At 33.9% G+C, this 16,645-nt stretch overlaps 1 protein-coding gene across 7 annotated transcripts in view; it reads right to left on the bottom strand.

Annotated features, from left to right (window-relative positions):
• Positions 1–16,645, bottom strand: part of ADGRB3 (adhesion G protein-coupled receptor B3) — a 443,295-nt gene that overhangs the window by 162,052 nt on the left and 264,598 nt on the right. For all 7 annotated transcript variants that reach the window (XM_088053237.1, XM_088053236.1, XM_088053238.1 and 4 more), the window contains one exon: positions 13,563–13,606. In XM_088053237.1, the coding sequence (XP_087909363.1) occupies positions 13,563–13,606 (44 nt within the window). The remainder of the gene's footprint in view (positions 1–13,562; positions 13,607–16,645) is intronic.

Consider the following 16,645-nt stretch of genomic DNA (forward strand, 5'->3'; position numbering starts at 1 on the left):
TTTAAGTGAGAACTGAGAGCAAGAAAAACCCAAACTTGATAGCAATTATTCAGTGCATGGTATAGAAAACCAATTTTGGAATATTTATAAGACACAATTCATGAAAGGCTTTTTATAATGCTTCTGGTAACGTTTCACTCTTAATTAGTTTTCTTGCTATGTGGTCCTGCTTGCTGACACAGGTAATCCCTGCAACCAGGATGTTTGCACCTAAATGGGCTCTACTTGTAGGTGTGAATACTAACTGTCTTGTTAAATTAATTTCAATTCATATGACAAAATGGTGGTGCCATATCAGTGGTAGGGGAAAGGGGAGTGTGATGTCAGCCATTCAGTTATAGCTTTTATGTTTTAGAGTACATCACACACTTCAATTAAGAAAGGTTAACAAGGTTATTTCTCAGCTTTTGGCTTTAGGAACTGATTTGAGATGCAATCAAAACCATTGAGATACAATCAGTATTAAAAAATCGTGAAAAGTTTGTATTCTTTATTTGTGTCACTATGCAGAATCAGCCTAGATTTTCTCCTTCAAAAAAGTCAGACCATCTCAGTATTTAAAAAATATGTGAGAGGAAGCATATAGCCAGAAGTGTTAGCCTGAGTGAATCTTTTCCTATGTGAAGTCATAAATGGTACATTGTGACAGGAATTAAAACCTGAAAAAAATCTGAAAAACTACCTAAAACTACAGAAAATATTGTGTTGCAGGTAAAAAAAAAACCAAAACAACAAAACAAAACCAAACAAAAAACAACCAAAACAAAAGTATTGTCACATATATGAAATCCTAGGCTTGTTGTTACATCAGTAATATAGAATATAGGATCTACATTGCTTTTAAATACATACCAGAAAGTTGGTTCAATACCAACTAGGGCATTCAAAATGTTATCCAAGATTATGGTATATATCAGACCATTTCATTTAACAGCTATTATAATGAGAATGGATTGACTGTGTACCACTTAACCAACTTCATTGTAATCTCTGCTTGTTAACTGTGGTAACATGATGGAAGGCTGATAATATATTAAAGTTCTTTCACTTCATAAATAGGTTTGTAAATAGAGCAGAAAATGCCACAAAAATGCTATTGGGGATGTTCCAAATCAGCCTTGTAGGATCACAAATATACATGTTTTAGTATCATACCCAAGTGTGGAGAGAAGGTAAAATATTATTTTATCACATCCTGATTCTCACTACAGACTATATTTTAGAAATTAGGCATTATGTTTCGGAGCATGTCTTGTTCCCAATGAGGACTTATCTCCTTTTATTTTATTCAAAAATGTCTATCAAACTGATTTTGTATTTCCAGTATTAACTTTATTGAATCCATTGCCTATCCTGTGACAAGATACGGCTATTTGGTATGTTCCCTTTGGAGGACATTTCTTTCACAAAGTTACTGGTTGTCACTATGTCCTTAACACTGAATTTACAAAGCTGGAAAATGTCTGTCTCTAAAAACTAATGCCATAACAAGTTAATTTACTTCTGAACCTCTTTCTTCTACACCCAGTTTTGTGAGTTCAATGTCAATAGCATATAGTTTAAATTATGCTTATTATTTTTACACAGTTTTATGAGATCATTATTTGAGTCTGATGGTCGGGGCTATCTCCTAGAAAGAAAAAGCTGTGAGAATCCCAAGTAGTCCACAAAGACTTTGACTGTGTATTATTTTAAAAAGGTCGTATTTATCTCTTTTTTAAGCATGTCTTTACCCCAAGGACATAATATGAAAATCCATATGCTGAGGTAGAAATTTATATATAGTGCAGAATTCAGTCTGGTATTGAAACTTCTAAATACAAGTACCTATAGGTATGTAAAATGTTTATGTTTCCATTACTCAAAGGACATCTTGTCAGAACAGTCTATAGAGCCTAGAGGACAGTTTACCTTTATATGGTACCTCATGACAGTGGCACTTGCAGCTATACACATCTGAGTGTTTTCATTTTCTCAATTATGTAGTAAAATCTGCTGTTAGCCATTGATTACATTTCCTGCATACAGTACTACTAGAGAAGTCTTCTGGGGTCTGTGCCTTCCCCTGGTTTGAAAGGTGTGTTTTCTTTTCCGTACATATATATCCTGAAATTGTTCTACATGCCTGTACTAAGGTATCTAAATCGAGCTTTTAATATCAACCCTGAAATCTAAGGTCTATTCAAACACATTAACACAAATCCAGAAAATACCTCCTCTTAGACAAAACTAAACAAAAAAGAAATCCAGACGAGAAATTATTAAAAACACCAGCTTTAAGGTTTACCGCTGATGACCTATACTTCAAAATCAAATACAGATAATATCAAAAATTTATTCACTTCCCCAGAACATTGACCTGGGTTTTCCTTGGTTTTGTGATATACATTTTCTCAGAAACAATTTATAAATCAAAGTAAACTGAAAATGTAAAAGTCTAGTCAAACCAAAAGGAACATTAGTTGTATAGGTTAAAAAATGACATTTGGATAATAGTTTCAGCTGGCAGTGGCACAGAGGGGTTTTAACAGAAGAGTATCTCTAAAATAGAATGCCCAGTCCATAGAAACTCCATACACAGCAGAATGTGTCAGTAAATACCTTCTCACCTCACTCCCAGTTCTTCCTGGTTCTTCCCCACAGTTGTCTGGGATTCCATCTTGTATCATCATTCTTAGATAGCTCTGCACCTACACACTAGTCTTTCATGGTTCCTTAAAATGACACACAAGAGATGTTTCTATTTTTGCAGGAAGGTGAGAATGAAGCCAGGATCATGTGGGTCCTTTCACAGGTGCTAGACATTTTCTATACTAAAGAAAGATGGGTAATTCTAGTGGCTAGGTCACATGGTTGTGGACCTAAGAGCTCCTTGTTCTCTAATTTTGGCTGAAACACTGACTCATTATGATATTTAAAAATACATATATTTGCTTGACTGTGATGAAAATTTTTCTATCTACTAAAAAATCATCAGAGGAAAAGAATGTTTTGTGTAATCAGATTCGTCTTGTATAAATAAATTACAAAAATATGAGAACAGAATAGTCTGCTTCAGATGAAAAAAACAAAAAATATATTCTAACAGTCAACTGTACAGGCAAAGTGAGTAAGGAAAGATAAATTGATGAGAGATAGATGATAGACAAAGAGATAGATAGATGTATATATAGATGTACAGATGTATAGATGTATAGATGTGTAGATAGATGTGTAGATGTATAGATGTGTAGATGTATAGATGTACTGATGTATAGATGTATAGATGTATAGATGTATAGATAGATAGATAGATAGATAGATAGATAGATAGATAGATAGATAGATAGATAGATAGATAGATGGATAAAACCAGGTGGTTTTGTAAATTCACCATCACTTTTCTCTTGCATTTGCAACAAAGAAAACACAATATACAAGAGGCATTATCTAATTTAAGATCAGTATATGTTCTCCAATATAAATTACATGGAGAACATGTAGAACCTGACATCAGACAAATATACATTGCAGTATACAGTGCATGCTTTGATGTATAATAAAATAAAGAAATGGATGTTTAATATTTTTAATTGTACTTCTTGAGGGGGTTGTGTAAAAATTTTTACATGCTTTATTCCTCAAATATTTTAATCGCTGTGTGTACATGAAATAACGAAGTATGTGAGTAAGCACATGCACAACTTGTGTACCTAAACATCACTTGACTGTCCACTTACAAGAAAAAGGGGGAGGGAGGTGAAGAATGGGCTGAAGATGCGATGTGCTTAGAAAGAGATACTATCAACTTTCTCCTGTACATGGTACAACATTTGGACTCTAAAGTGCTTAAAAAGAGACTAGACTCCTTCCTGAATGCTGCTGACTATTGCTCTCTTTTAAGATTTTCTGTACTAGCTGCAGGACACTGTATTGGCTAAAAGTAATCGGAAGCTGTTTAAATTAAGTAATTTGGGGTTTTTTAAAAGTATTTTTTGTTTGTGTTACTTCATATTTTATATAATTACCTTTTAAGCTATTTTGATGTATTAAAACCATAGCTTACTTTTGTGAATAGACATTAAAACTGAGCAGGTATCAAAGAAATACACACTGACACTTAAAAAAGACTATTAATAGCTCTATATTTCAGTCAAAATAGCAATTAGTATAAACCTAAAGGATTTAGTTTTAAGTCTGGTCAAAATAATGTACTCTTTACAGGCTAAGCGTACAAATATATCAGATTCATTATAATCAGTGATCCTATTTTTCTAGTTCTCTATTGCTCTATATATCAGTATATACAATCCCTTAATTATTGCCATTAATTTCATTCATATTGATGGAATGGCTCCTGGATTTGTGTCAATGCCGGTGGTGTGATTCTGGTTCTATTTTCCAGATCAGTTTTTAAGCCTGGGCCTTCTAAGGATTTACTGATAAACTGGACATCAGGATCATATTCATGTTAAGTCATGAATTGACAGTCACATGATGGCATTTTGATGCATGTTTTTGATATATGCAGAGACATTTTGCTTTGCTTCCATAGTTACGGGTAGATAGAAAAGACAGCCACTAGAAATTGCATCATTAGGATAACATGAGCATCAAGAATTATAACTGTAGCCTGTGAAATTTAGAATTATATTATATACTCCATTACTTTGAATAATAGCACGATTGCAGAATGTTATCCCCAGCACATGCACTTGAATGTATATGTATATTACATTTAGTTAACTAGCTATACAAGAAATTTCTCTTACTCAACATTATCAGAGAAGATGATGATAACATTAAAAAACCATCACAACTACACCATGCTTTCAGCTAAAAATCTATTTAGCCATAATCTAGCAGCTATTCAACAACAGTTTTGGTTTTTCTGTGAAATTGCTTTGCTTGGAGCTCTTCATATAGCATATTACCTTCTATTTAAACTCGCTTAAATCCTGATATACATTTGTATTATTCTCATTAAGGTCTGGCCACTCTGCATAGCTTAAGTTTAATAAAATATCTATTCAAATGAAGTGATAAGTTATACAAATATTGTCTGCAATCTTTAAATAATTTAGAATTTTGAGTGATAAACCCACAAACATTATTTTTATCCTTGTTTCTGGTCATTTTCATTTTATGGATATTTTCAATTCATATCAGATATATTCCTTTAATCAAATGCCACATTTTATCAAATGCAACATTGCCCTAGAGTGTTTCTGTTTTAAAGGAATTAAACTAGACTAGCTCATGGGAGAGAATGCTAAATTGGGTTGCATCCTCACTAAGTAGAGCTGGGTTGAATTAACTACAGTAAAAATACAGTATATCGTCAACCTCCTCCATGTATAATCTGTCATAAATTGTAAGATAAATATGAGTTTTTATATACACACGTTATGCTTTCTCTGTGCTGAGACAGTGCATGATGAAGTAGTCTTATTTAATGACTTGATGTTTTTTTTTGATCTGTTAATCTGGTCTATACCGAAAAACTGCTTGTACAGGATGAGATTTTAGGTACCACAGGAAAAAAAAAATGGAACAGAAGCATGGATAACTAAAGGAGAATCAACAAAAAGATATCAAGAAAATGGTATATTTTATCTTAGATTTTGCAACATGATTCAAGTGCATAGCTACTCTTTTACTAATATTTCAATGTATTTTTCTGAATATTGGGATGCTTCAAAGCCTGATAGTCTTGAACCTTCTTTGTCCACTCGGCACTGAATTTCTTGTCTAGATTCAAATTCTGAAAATATGACTCACAAAAAATGACTCTATATTTTAATGACAGTGGCCTCTGGAAATAAACCATACAGAAATATTTTATGCCTTTTCTTTTTTCTTTTCCTTTTTGTAAGGGTTATTTTTCACCAAATAAGCTTTTTTAAAATTTTTAGATTGAAAGCTGACCAGATTTTGTCAGTGAGGACACACACATTGACGTCATGAAGAGGCACGTGAAGGTCTTTGCTTCCCTCTAGTGACTGGTCCAGGAAGAGATGTAACTGAATCAGCTCATCTCACTCAACTTTGGCTCAGAGACTCGGCAAAAGATTAATTATGTGTAAAGACACCTGAGAGGTCAGTGAGATGCTGTTACAGCATTAGAACGCTTATATTTTTGATAGTAATTGATAACATACGGCAGATTTACACTGGACACGTGTTTGACTGGTTTTGATGGAGTTTTACACCTTTATCAGGGTGTAAATACATACAATTTCAGTGTTGATAATTCAAGAACAACTGACAGAGTTGGAAGATGACCTCTAAGATGAATTTCAAAACACAATTTCAAATATGTATTTAAGGTCATTTTTCCAAAAACCCCTTGTATTAAGACAGACCAGATTTCAATTAATTACATGATGTTAGATTTATCAGCGGGAATACTTATTAATTCAGGAGAATTAGACATACACATTTTCACATAAAGACAAGCAAATCTACACTCTGCAAGTCCAAATAATACATAGTATTATATTGTATTATATTCTCCTTATCATATTACTAAAACTAGCTGTATTTATACAGTTCTAGTTGTGGGTTGTTTGTTTGGTTTTGGTTTTTTGGTTTTTTTTGTACTGACTGCAAATAAATTTAAAAGTAACAAATAATATGATTTACTTACAAGAAATTTTATGCACATGACTTGTACCCCTGTTTTCAAAGGAATAGCTGCACAGCTCTTCTCACATGGACATGCAAATATTCCCCAGATTATTCAACTTCTTTGGTTGCATGAGAAGATTTTATTTTCATTTAATGATCATATAATACAAGGACCTTTAGTGCTCCTGCACTACTTCTGTTGGATAAACAGAGCTAAATTCTCCAAAACAGTCAACAGTCATGAGATCATCAGAATGAATGAGAAAAAAAAAAAAAAAAGAGAAATATCGTTATAAAACTATTTAAACCTCAGAGATCTGTTTCATGTCAGGAGAACGATAGTGGTTTTGAGAACAGCTAGGGAACACTGTCACTTCAGACTCAGGAATTTGGAACGCTAATGCTACCAGAGTTTAACGAGTGAACTTGGATGACCAGCTTTGCTTTCATCATGCTCTAGTTTTCCCTAGCTGTAAACCAGGGAGGATGGTATGAACCCCTGTGTTAAATTGCTTTTAAATTTGCAGGTGTAAAAACCTTTAAGAGGTACATGACATAAATGAGAAAGGTTGTTAAACTTTAGCAGTTGCAATTGTGCTATTTTGTACTTTTGGAAGCTGTATTTTATTTGGTAAACATTTTTTTCTCCTATCAGTCAGCACTATGCTGGATTTCCAGTTCCTGTCTGTTGCATTTCTTCGTGAAGTTTTATTAAGAAAAAAAAATTGCATTTTATTTCACTTAGTAAGATCCATTAATTTAACTGGAAACCTAGATATAAAACCAAATTATGACTGATTTTTTTCTATATATTCAAACTTCAATTATTTTTCGTCGTCATTATACACTAAAAATCTGTCAAAAGTCCAATTATAATCTCTAAATTCGATTATGAAGATACAATCACTGGTTCTTTTTAGTTACATTCCAGAATTTAAATTGACTGATATTACAAGAAACCACTATTTTTAGTTTGTGAAAATCTACATTTGCATAACAGCAATAAATAGCAATTGAATCCTCAACAAATGGAGTTGATTAACCAACCAGTAAAAATTTACAAGTGAACTTATTAGCAGGAATTAATTTGATTTTTTTTTCGTTATAAGTCTCAGCATGCCATGTAAGCTCTGTTCATGGCCGTGTAGGTGTTAGTAAAGAGCAGTGTTATAAAAAAAGTACTAAATTATAAATTCCTCCCATATATACTGATTCATTTTGTTTATGACTTAAGCAAAGAAAATTTTGGTCTGATTCTTTTTCAGCATAAAGAAATTACATTTATATTGTACAATATTTCAGAATGAATTTTCTGTATTACAGTATAATCTTAGCAGTTTGTGAATTCAAAAAATTTTAAATTTATGTCTTGCATGGCTTGCATGGTTCTCCACGTGATCTGATCTGATTCGAATCAAAGATGTTTAGTTGTCTGCAGAGGAGTTTGGATCAGGCTTTTCATTCCATACTGTTTTAATGAAAAGGAACATGATTCTGTAAATTCTTCCAAGTCTTTGTGCAGGACTATCAGAAATACAATGTGTACTGTGCTATTACACAGGTTCCACTATGAAAAGTTCTTCATAAAAATAGGCATTCCAGAAAGCATTTATCTATCAAGTTAATTAATGAACATAAGCATAGAAAGTAACATGGAAAGAGAATTTTCTTCCTTGAAAAAGGTGTTAGAAGTAAAGTCTGGCTGTAAAGCTGGACCAACAAGACTGACTGCAGTCAATGGAAGAACCAAAGCTTTATCTGGCATGTACTGCCAAACTATACTTACTATCATTCAATTTCCTCAATATCTTTCTGCGGACAAAAGTAATACGACTATGAAGTAATATAAAGCAAGGAGAGGTTACTATTAATATTTTCAGAAGAAAATTTTGACAGGATATTCTAATGACTTGATGGTTCGACACATTTTGATGAAAGTTATAAAGAGTTGTCTTGAACATGTTTTTAAAGGTTTGCAGGGCTAGGACAGAAAAAAACCAACCCAAACCCTTAGTGATCCATTGTGCTAGTTTTAAAAATCAAAGTGGAGAGGAGAAAGAGACATTGCAGATCAGTGTTCCCTGTCAATTTTACCACTGGGCAACAAAATGCACATTGTTGGCATGTGCACAAGTTTATATTGTAAAGCTGATTTGCAGAAAATAAAAATTAATTGGAAGACTCTTATTTATTTGTATTGAAGAATTCCTTTAATGGACTATTTCTCTAGACTTGTATCCAGGGACAATGGGAGAAAAATAATTAAAAGCTGTAAGGGATAATTTAAAAAAAAGTAATTCTTAACTTTTTTTAACTCTCTTTAATGGAGGATGCTCCAAAATGTCTAGAGTGTAATCATAAAGTTATATAAATGTATGCATTTTGTCATTTTGCATATATGAGTATTCATGCTTTCATACAGCACAAGAGTAGAAAATCTAAACCACTGCCCATGGAAACTTGCATAGCAATAGGGAAAAACATAGAGCAGATGTACTACTGTCCCAATCTAAAACTGGACCAGGTCAAAATTCTTGCAATATTAAAAGTTTCAGCTAATTGCATTGTACTCCTTCCAACTGTATAGTCAGCAGGCACAAACTATTATGAGCACACATATGGTCAAATAAAATGCTGTCATACTGTTATAACATCCTTCTGCAGCAACTGGCAGTGAGAGATTCAGAATACTAAAACCCTTTCCTTATCCAGTGCTATGAGATGTTGCGTTGCACCGCATACAGATGTGGAGCACACCAGCAACAACTGACTATGTCCTGTGGAGAAAACCTGCCCACATTATGTCCAACGCATTTCTAAAAAAACAAACACCAGCTGCACTATTTTGCTAATCAGTTGGTGACTCCAGAAATTCCCATGCAAGGTATCACTTTCTCTCCTTGGCCCAACACATCTACCCCACCTTCCATGCCCTCACTGCAGTGGTGTTAGCTGAGGGTTGCATGTGAGTGCGGTGCTTCCCACGTTCAGTACTGTGGCACCTACCTTTCCAGACTCCTTCTGTGTTTTGAATTCTGCTACCTGATTCAAGATTCCAGGGGCTGGGTCCTCTAAGACAAGTGTTTTTAACAGGCCAAACTTCCACAGATGCTAGAGATCCATTGTGTTCCTTTTGACTGGGACAGAATTAATCATCTTCACAGTGGCTAGTATGCGGTTATGTTTGGGATTTGTGCTGAACACAGGGTTGATAATATAGAGATGTTTTTGTTAGTGCTGAGCAGGGCTTACACAGAGCCAAGGCCTTTTCTGCTTTTCATGCTGCTATACTGATGAGGAGGCTATGAGTGTTTGGGACACTGGGAGGAGACACAGCCAGGACAGGTGACCCAATTGGTTGAGATTGCTTTTACTGTCTCCCTACCCTTTCTTGTTTTCCTTCCCACAAAGCTAGGAAGGACAAAAGAAAAGCTTTCAAGTTTTGTTACATCTTAAAATCTTTAAAATCACTTCTGTGGGGTAGGAAAGTCACTAGTACCTGACCAACTCCTTTTCCTTCTCTTTGTGGACTGAGACACTTGAACTAATGTATCACAAGCAGTTCCTGAAACCTGGGATTGTTTGCTCATGCTGGATCATGCAAAGAGAAAAGACACAACTCTTTCTGAATTTTTTGCTTGGTTGGTTTAAGGAAGTGAATTGTTTCTCCTTAGATTGTTAAATAAAAATATTCTAAGAATTTTCTTATTAACAAGATGGAGAAGCATTCAGTATTCTAAGATTTTACTGACAGCAATATCTGAATAGATTTTCTGAAATGAGTAGGTGAAGTTATCACTCATTTCCAAGGGGAAAAATTACCACTTACACACAACTGATGCTACCAGCTTTGTGTAGGGAAGCTGGAAGTATCAAAGAAAGCACCAGAAATAATAAAAAAGCCTGGTTTCAATCACCACAGAAAGATGTGCTCTATATTTTGGGATAATAAACTGAAATAAAATGTTGAATTATTGAATTCAGTTTAATACATGACGTATTATTTTGTTCTTTAGTTTCACTGTCTTGATATTGTACACACATTTGTGTGTACAACAGATGCCTACAGAAAGGGCACAAAGCTGCCAGCTTGATAAATGGTAAACCTTATAAAACATAATCAGAGGAAGAATCACCAAATCTCACAGAAAGAATGGATTAAACCTGCTTTTACCAATGTTAGGATGACCAAATTGTCATAGATACCAGTGGTGGTAGAATAAGTTTGATGATCTGGAGTGATTAAACAGCTCAGAGATCCAGAACTTTCTTCAACGATGGAAATCACAGAACTTTAATCATTGATTAATCTCCTGTAAAACATGTCCAAAATCCAGGTAGACAAGGCTTCCCTTGCTGCTGGATAAGGATTAAACTGACAAGATCAGAGGAGGTACCATTTACCAAATGACAATTTCCAATGCAGATAAAGGTGTGGGAGAAGTGACTGAAAAGGTGGAAAATCCCATTAGAGGTTGCTGCTGGCTGGATACCAATGATAAAAGCAAACACAGTTTTCATCTGAAAACCACTTAATTTAAAACACCTGACTCATGACAGACTATTGATTAGTTAAGCACCCTCAACTAAAGCAGACTACTTTTTGTTGGGTTTATTCCAAAATGCTTGCCAAGTCCTGGTTATGCAAAAATTATCCAGTTTGGAAGGACATGAGTACATCCCAGCTCTGTAGGATTTGCAATGTGAATTAGGCTATTAATCCATCAAATCCAGTTGCCTGCTGTTGAAGATAACTAATTCCTGAGACTTAAAAAAGTAAAAAAATAAAAGAAAACCAAGACACCAAGAACCCAACATAATCATGAGCACCTAACCAATTGTAAAGTCCTCTACATATCTATTTGTTTAGATTTATAAATGATAGAAACTGACTCAGCATTATAGAGCTTTCATAATTTAAAATTCACAATGTCAGAATACAAATTCTGAATATATTCTGAAAATATTCCTGACCAAATACAAATACAAATAAAACAGTCCAAATGAAAGAGAAACAAAATAATAAAAAATACGAAAATAAATTTTGAATAGGCTAGCAGTAGAGATATTCTCAAAAAGGAAGCGAGGAAAAATGTAGAAGTTTCCTCTTGCTATTGCACATTTGTGGTAGTTTGACACATTATTTGGTGCGTTGGCCAGGAAACTCAAACTGGCAAATCTAAACCACTACAACATTGTGATAAGAAATAATGTCACATTCTCAAAAAATATCACACATACATGTACAAAACAAGTGACAGTGATACCCATGCAAACCTTGCTGCATCACATCTTATTAGGAATATTTCAGGGCTCATATCACTTTTAAAAATGGACACATCTCCAAGAACACCCCCAGTCTACACCTTTTCTAACATATTCAAGAGCTACTATGAAATAATATGCCTAGAAAAGATATCCTTCAGAACACAAAAGCACATGTTTCTCCCTCAAAAACCTCAGACTATTTTATGTAAGCTTTATGTAAATTTTAGCTGTTTTCACAAGTTTTCCATCTAGATTCTGAAGCATATTGAAACCCTACTTGTATGTAGCACTCAATTTCTCCATAAAAAATACAAAGAGAAATTAAAACAAGTGGAAAGCACAAAATCCATTTGCTTGCAACTACTTCACACATTAATCCCAAATACCTGAAAAAAATCTTTTAATCACAGTGTTAAATACGCAGCATGGTGTTGGTGGGTTTTTTTAGAAGTCTAATTACACTCAAATGTGCATTCGATATTCTGGAATGGAAAAGTGAAATTGGAGCATGTGCTCTAAATACAAAGTACTTAAAATAACTTAAAGTAATTTTCTAAAAAAATTATAAACAAAGCACTGTACCACTCCTGTATAAGCAAAATACTGTGAAAAAAAAAAAAAAGAACATATTCCAAATATTTTGCATTTTATGTGCTCCTAATAATGCGTAGTATGAAGTCTTTCTTATTCCACAGATTTCATGGAAATTGAATACTATGATGTTACTGGCAAATGATTATGATTATGACTCTTTTGCAGAGGCACAAACCATGGTACTACTAGTATTTGGAAAGATTTCTAATATCATGTCCAAAGTTTCACATTGCTGTACTATGATGTTGTTTCTCAGCCATCACTGTGCTGATGTAAATCCAAGCTCAAGGATAAAAACACTCAAAAAAATCACAAAAATCATGCAATTTCTAACACTGTAGATAAGTCTGTATTTTAAGACATATAATACACCTGGATAAGAAGTACAACATCATCGTTAAAAATAATAACATGACAGCCATATAGGGATCCTTCTTGAAACACTTAATTTGCAAAATTCACCTTGACTTTAATGGGAGATTTACGGTGAAAGACTAATGCAGCAAATTATTACTGCATAAACTTGGGATTAATTCTAAACCACAACTAGATTTTACCAGTTTGCTTTCTTACAACAACATTTTCTGGTTTTGCTATAGAAGGGAAACACAAAAGAATGTAGAAGGCTAATAGTAAGATTTCATTGCTTAGTATACAGCTATTATTTTAATAAACTTAAATGAAAATTTGGACCAACTAAAATGAAGATTGCTGTGGGGGTCACACTTGAAAATTGTATTTCTCCCTGCAGTAACAGAAATGGGAGTCTTAGTTATTTGTCTCATCATTTACCCACTTACTTGTTGCCCAGCAACTACCATGAAGGAACTACAGTTCCTAGCCATTCTCATTTTCATCTTGAAAAAGCAGATTAAAATTACTATGTGAGTAGTCTCTTTCTGGTGAGATATTTCACTTTATATATCTACAAAAAGGAAGCCAAGTGACTGGAGCATCCAGTATTTCCACTCTGTCAAAGGTTCACTTTCTCTGTCCTTGTATCAACCCATTTACTGACCAACTATTTAAATATTGTTAGGTATTTTGTAATATTTGATCTATAGCAATAAAAGCAAACATTTGTCACTTACATTCTTGAATCATCCCACAGCACACAGTAGGGATTCAGTGTGCCCTAAGAAGAAAACAAACAGACCTATTAGTTACCTGTAAGCAAAAATATTTGTCATGCTTGACCTAAAAAAATTTGAGTCTCCTCCTACAAGATCATCCTCCTACTTTGATGAACTGATGCCACCGAAATGACAAAAGCTGTAATTCTTATAGGATATTTTGCAGCCACTTGAACCTCAGAGCAGAGTATATGTGCATCCTCTGCTTAGATAAGGAAAGCATAAAGTTGATTATTTCGTATATCCTAGTGGAAGTAAAATATGAGATAATAGTTAATCTGTTAAGAGAGTTGAATGAACATTTCTGATGTTTTTAGAGGAAGAACTTCAGACCACTTAGGAACTTGGATGTCAAAATCAGTAATGGCTTTAAAAATTTTAAGCATATGTTGGGAAAATGTCTTGAGAGTGGGATTTAAGATTCACAGACCCCACATTCAAGGTCCGAGGGTTTTGTCAATCAGGTCCTAAATCAGCAGAGTTCTCAAAATAGTTTTGTTTTTTTTTTTGGTTTTGGTTGAGCTTTACAATAACAGCTCCCATCTCTTCAAAAGCTATGGAAGATTTCTGATTTGATGTACAACAGAATGGGAACATTTTTTTATTTACAAATTACTGAACTATAGAGAATTTTTTTGGAAATTGAAAGAATTTCCAAAATATAAAATTATTCATGTTTACTTTGTTCCCTAGGAAGTTTAGAGACAAAATTCACTCAGATTGCCTTAGAAGTACTTCAAACTGTTAAACTATATTTCTGCTCACCATAAGCATTAGATGTTCCCAGGAATCAGAACTACATAAAAAAAATATATGAAATATAGAATAACAGTATATTTTTAAAAAATCAAAAGTGATTTGAAGAAACAGGTGGTGTTCACTATTTTTGGATGTCAGTGCTAGTGAAAAGCGTAGATGCATTAGATATAAAGGTACTTTCATAAAAACAAATCACACCTTAATATTTTATTCTCAAAAATTATTTATTTATAGGAAAAAATGGCAACCTGTAAAATAAAAATCTACTAAATATTTAAATTATTCCATCTACCTCTTTGTCAAAGATAAAAAAGGTCCTTCTAGAGATGCTTGTGAAGAGGCATTTAGGGAATTTTTGAACCTTTACTTCAGTATCTTGCTGACTGCATTGAATTTTATGAGTATAAATATTTAAAACCAACATATACTTATGACACTTTATATTTACATAGCACTGTACAAACATAAATAAAGGATGCTCCATCCCCTGAAGTATTTATATCTAAAAAAGAGGAAGGGGAAGAGGGCACAGGACAAAGCAGTGGATAATAGGCCAATTGAGATTTGGCGACCAGGTCCTGTATCACTTGCCTTCAGAGCTTTCAGATACATTGATGGACTAAGAGATAGAAAGATTTAGGAACAAAAGAATATCATAACAGAATTAAATTTTCTTTAAAATGTAATTTTATAAAAAGTATTAGTTTGTATAGTAAGTCTAGGTGAAGAATTTTTACTTAAAATCTGATACAGCTATATGCGTATTAAAAACATACTTCTATAGCTGCATCATAATAAGATTTTACATGTCTCAGATCTAAGACTTGTCTTTTCCAGCAGTAGACATCATACAGTTTATGCTTGCTATTCCCACAGTGCAAATAGGTTGAATACAAAAACACCTTCAGAAAAAAATACCCATTATAAAGAAATCTACAAAATAGAGGGGAATAAAAACCTTTGCAGAAAACTGAAACACAATAAAATTGCTGTCAGATCACACACTTCACTCTCTTTGAAATGTATTGAAATGAAAAGAAAGAGTTTGTTTGGCCATTGCAGTCACTAATGAGAGATTAGGCAGAAACATGGGAAGCAGGATAAATATTACTCCTGTTCCACAAGAAAGCTTGTGGGAGGGTTTGTTCTACCAGAAGTGGCAGCTTGCAAGGGCACAGCATGCTTTCAGAACTTCTTCCTCTTTTGATACTTGATCAAATACCCTTCAAGCACTGCAGGGACCACAAAGAGCTTGTTTCTGCATTTGCTTTTTTGCCTTTAATCTGTTGCTCCCTTTTACACAGTCTTTCTGGGCTGTGCCTCCTGGCAATGTTGCCCTGCTGTTGTAGCTTCCTCCAACAGCCATGGCTCTCTGTGAGGGCAGTGCTCTTAGCCTTACAGAGGAGTTGCTCCTCAGCTGAACCTAAGGAAGCAGCACTGTTCATTAGTGTTTACAACTGCTGTAGCACTGATTTATACACTACAGCACATTACTTGGATATCTCAAAAATGGGCATATGTGTGTATGTGTACATATCTCTGTCTGGCACATAAAACTGAAATTTCAAGATGTGATTGGCAACTCTGACAGCTATCCAGCGTAGTGCCAACTGTGTTTTATAGCCAGGGTTTTCAGTCACATTGAAAGCTGCATGTCCTATGCCACTGCTGGCTCATTATTCTAGTGGAATAAACTTTTGTACTGTCAGATTAGAGTTCATATTCTCTCTAGATCAAACAGGATTCTGTTTGAATTGTACATTTTCTTAAAAGATTGCTTTGGTGTCCCTTTAATCAAACTACTGAAAAAATGTGGCCATATTCCTCTACGTGTTCACAGTTTATAAAACCAAATAAACACATTCTTTAAATCACAGATCACAGAATATTCTGAATTGAAAGGGATCCACAAGGATCATCAAGCCCAACTCTGAAGTGAATGGCCATATGGGGACAGAACCCACAACCTTAGTGCTATTTGTTATTAGCACAATGCTCTAACCAACTGAGAAATGATGCATTGCAACCTACATTCCACTCTGGTCAGCTCTCTGTTATATCTGTATTTATCTACAAATCCAAATACCATGCAATATAATTCAAACAGCACATGCAATTGTGGTTTGCACTTCCTCCAAAAGATAATCCTCCAGTTTGATAATTAAACTGTATAAATAAATGAAGAAATTAGTATACATTTTGAAAAACTTGTCAATTTAAGCCTGATTTTAATTAGCCGTGATCCATATTCCCATCTTTTTTCATAATATCTACATAATTTA

Source organism: Pseudopodoces humilis, chromosome 3 (genome assembly GCF_049639895.1).
Source record: "Pseudopodoces humilis isolate 2021_Gansu_Grassland_sample_001 chromosome 3, ASM4963989v1, whole genome shotgun sequence".
Lineage (NCBI taxonomy): Eukaryota > Metazoa > Chordata > Aves > Passeriformes > Paridae > Pseudopodoces > Pseudopodoces humilis.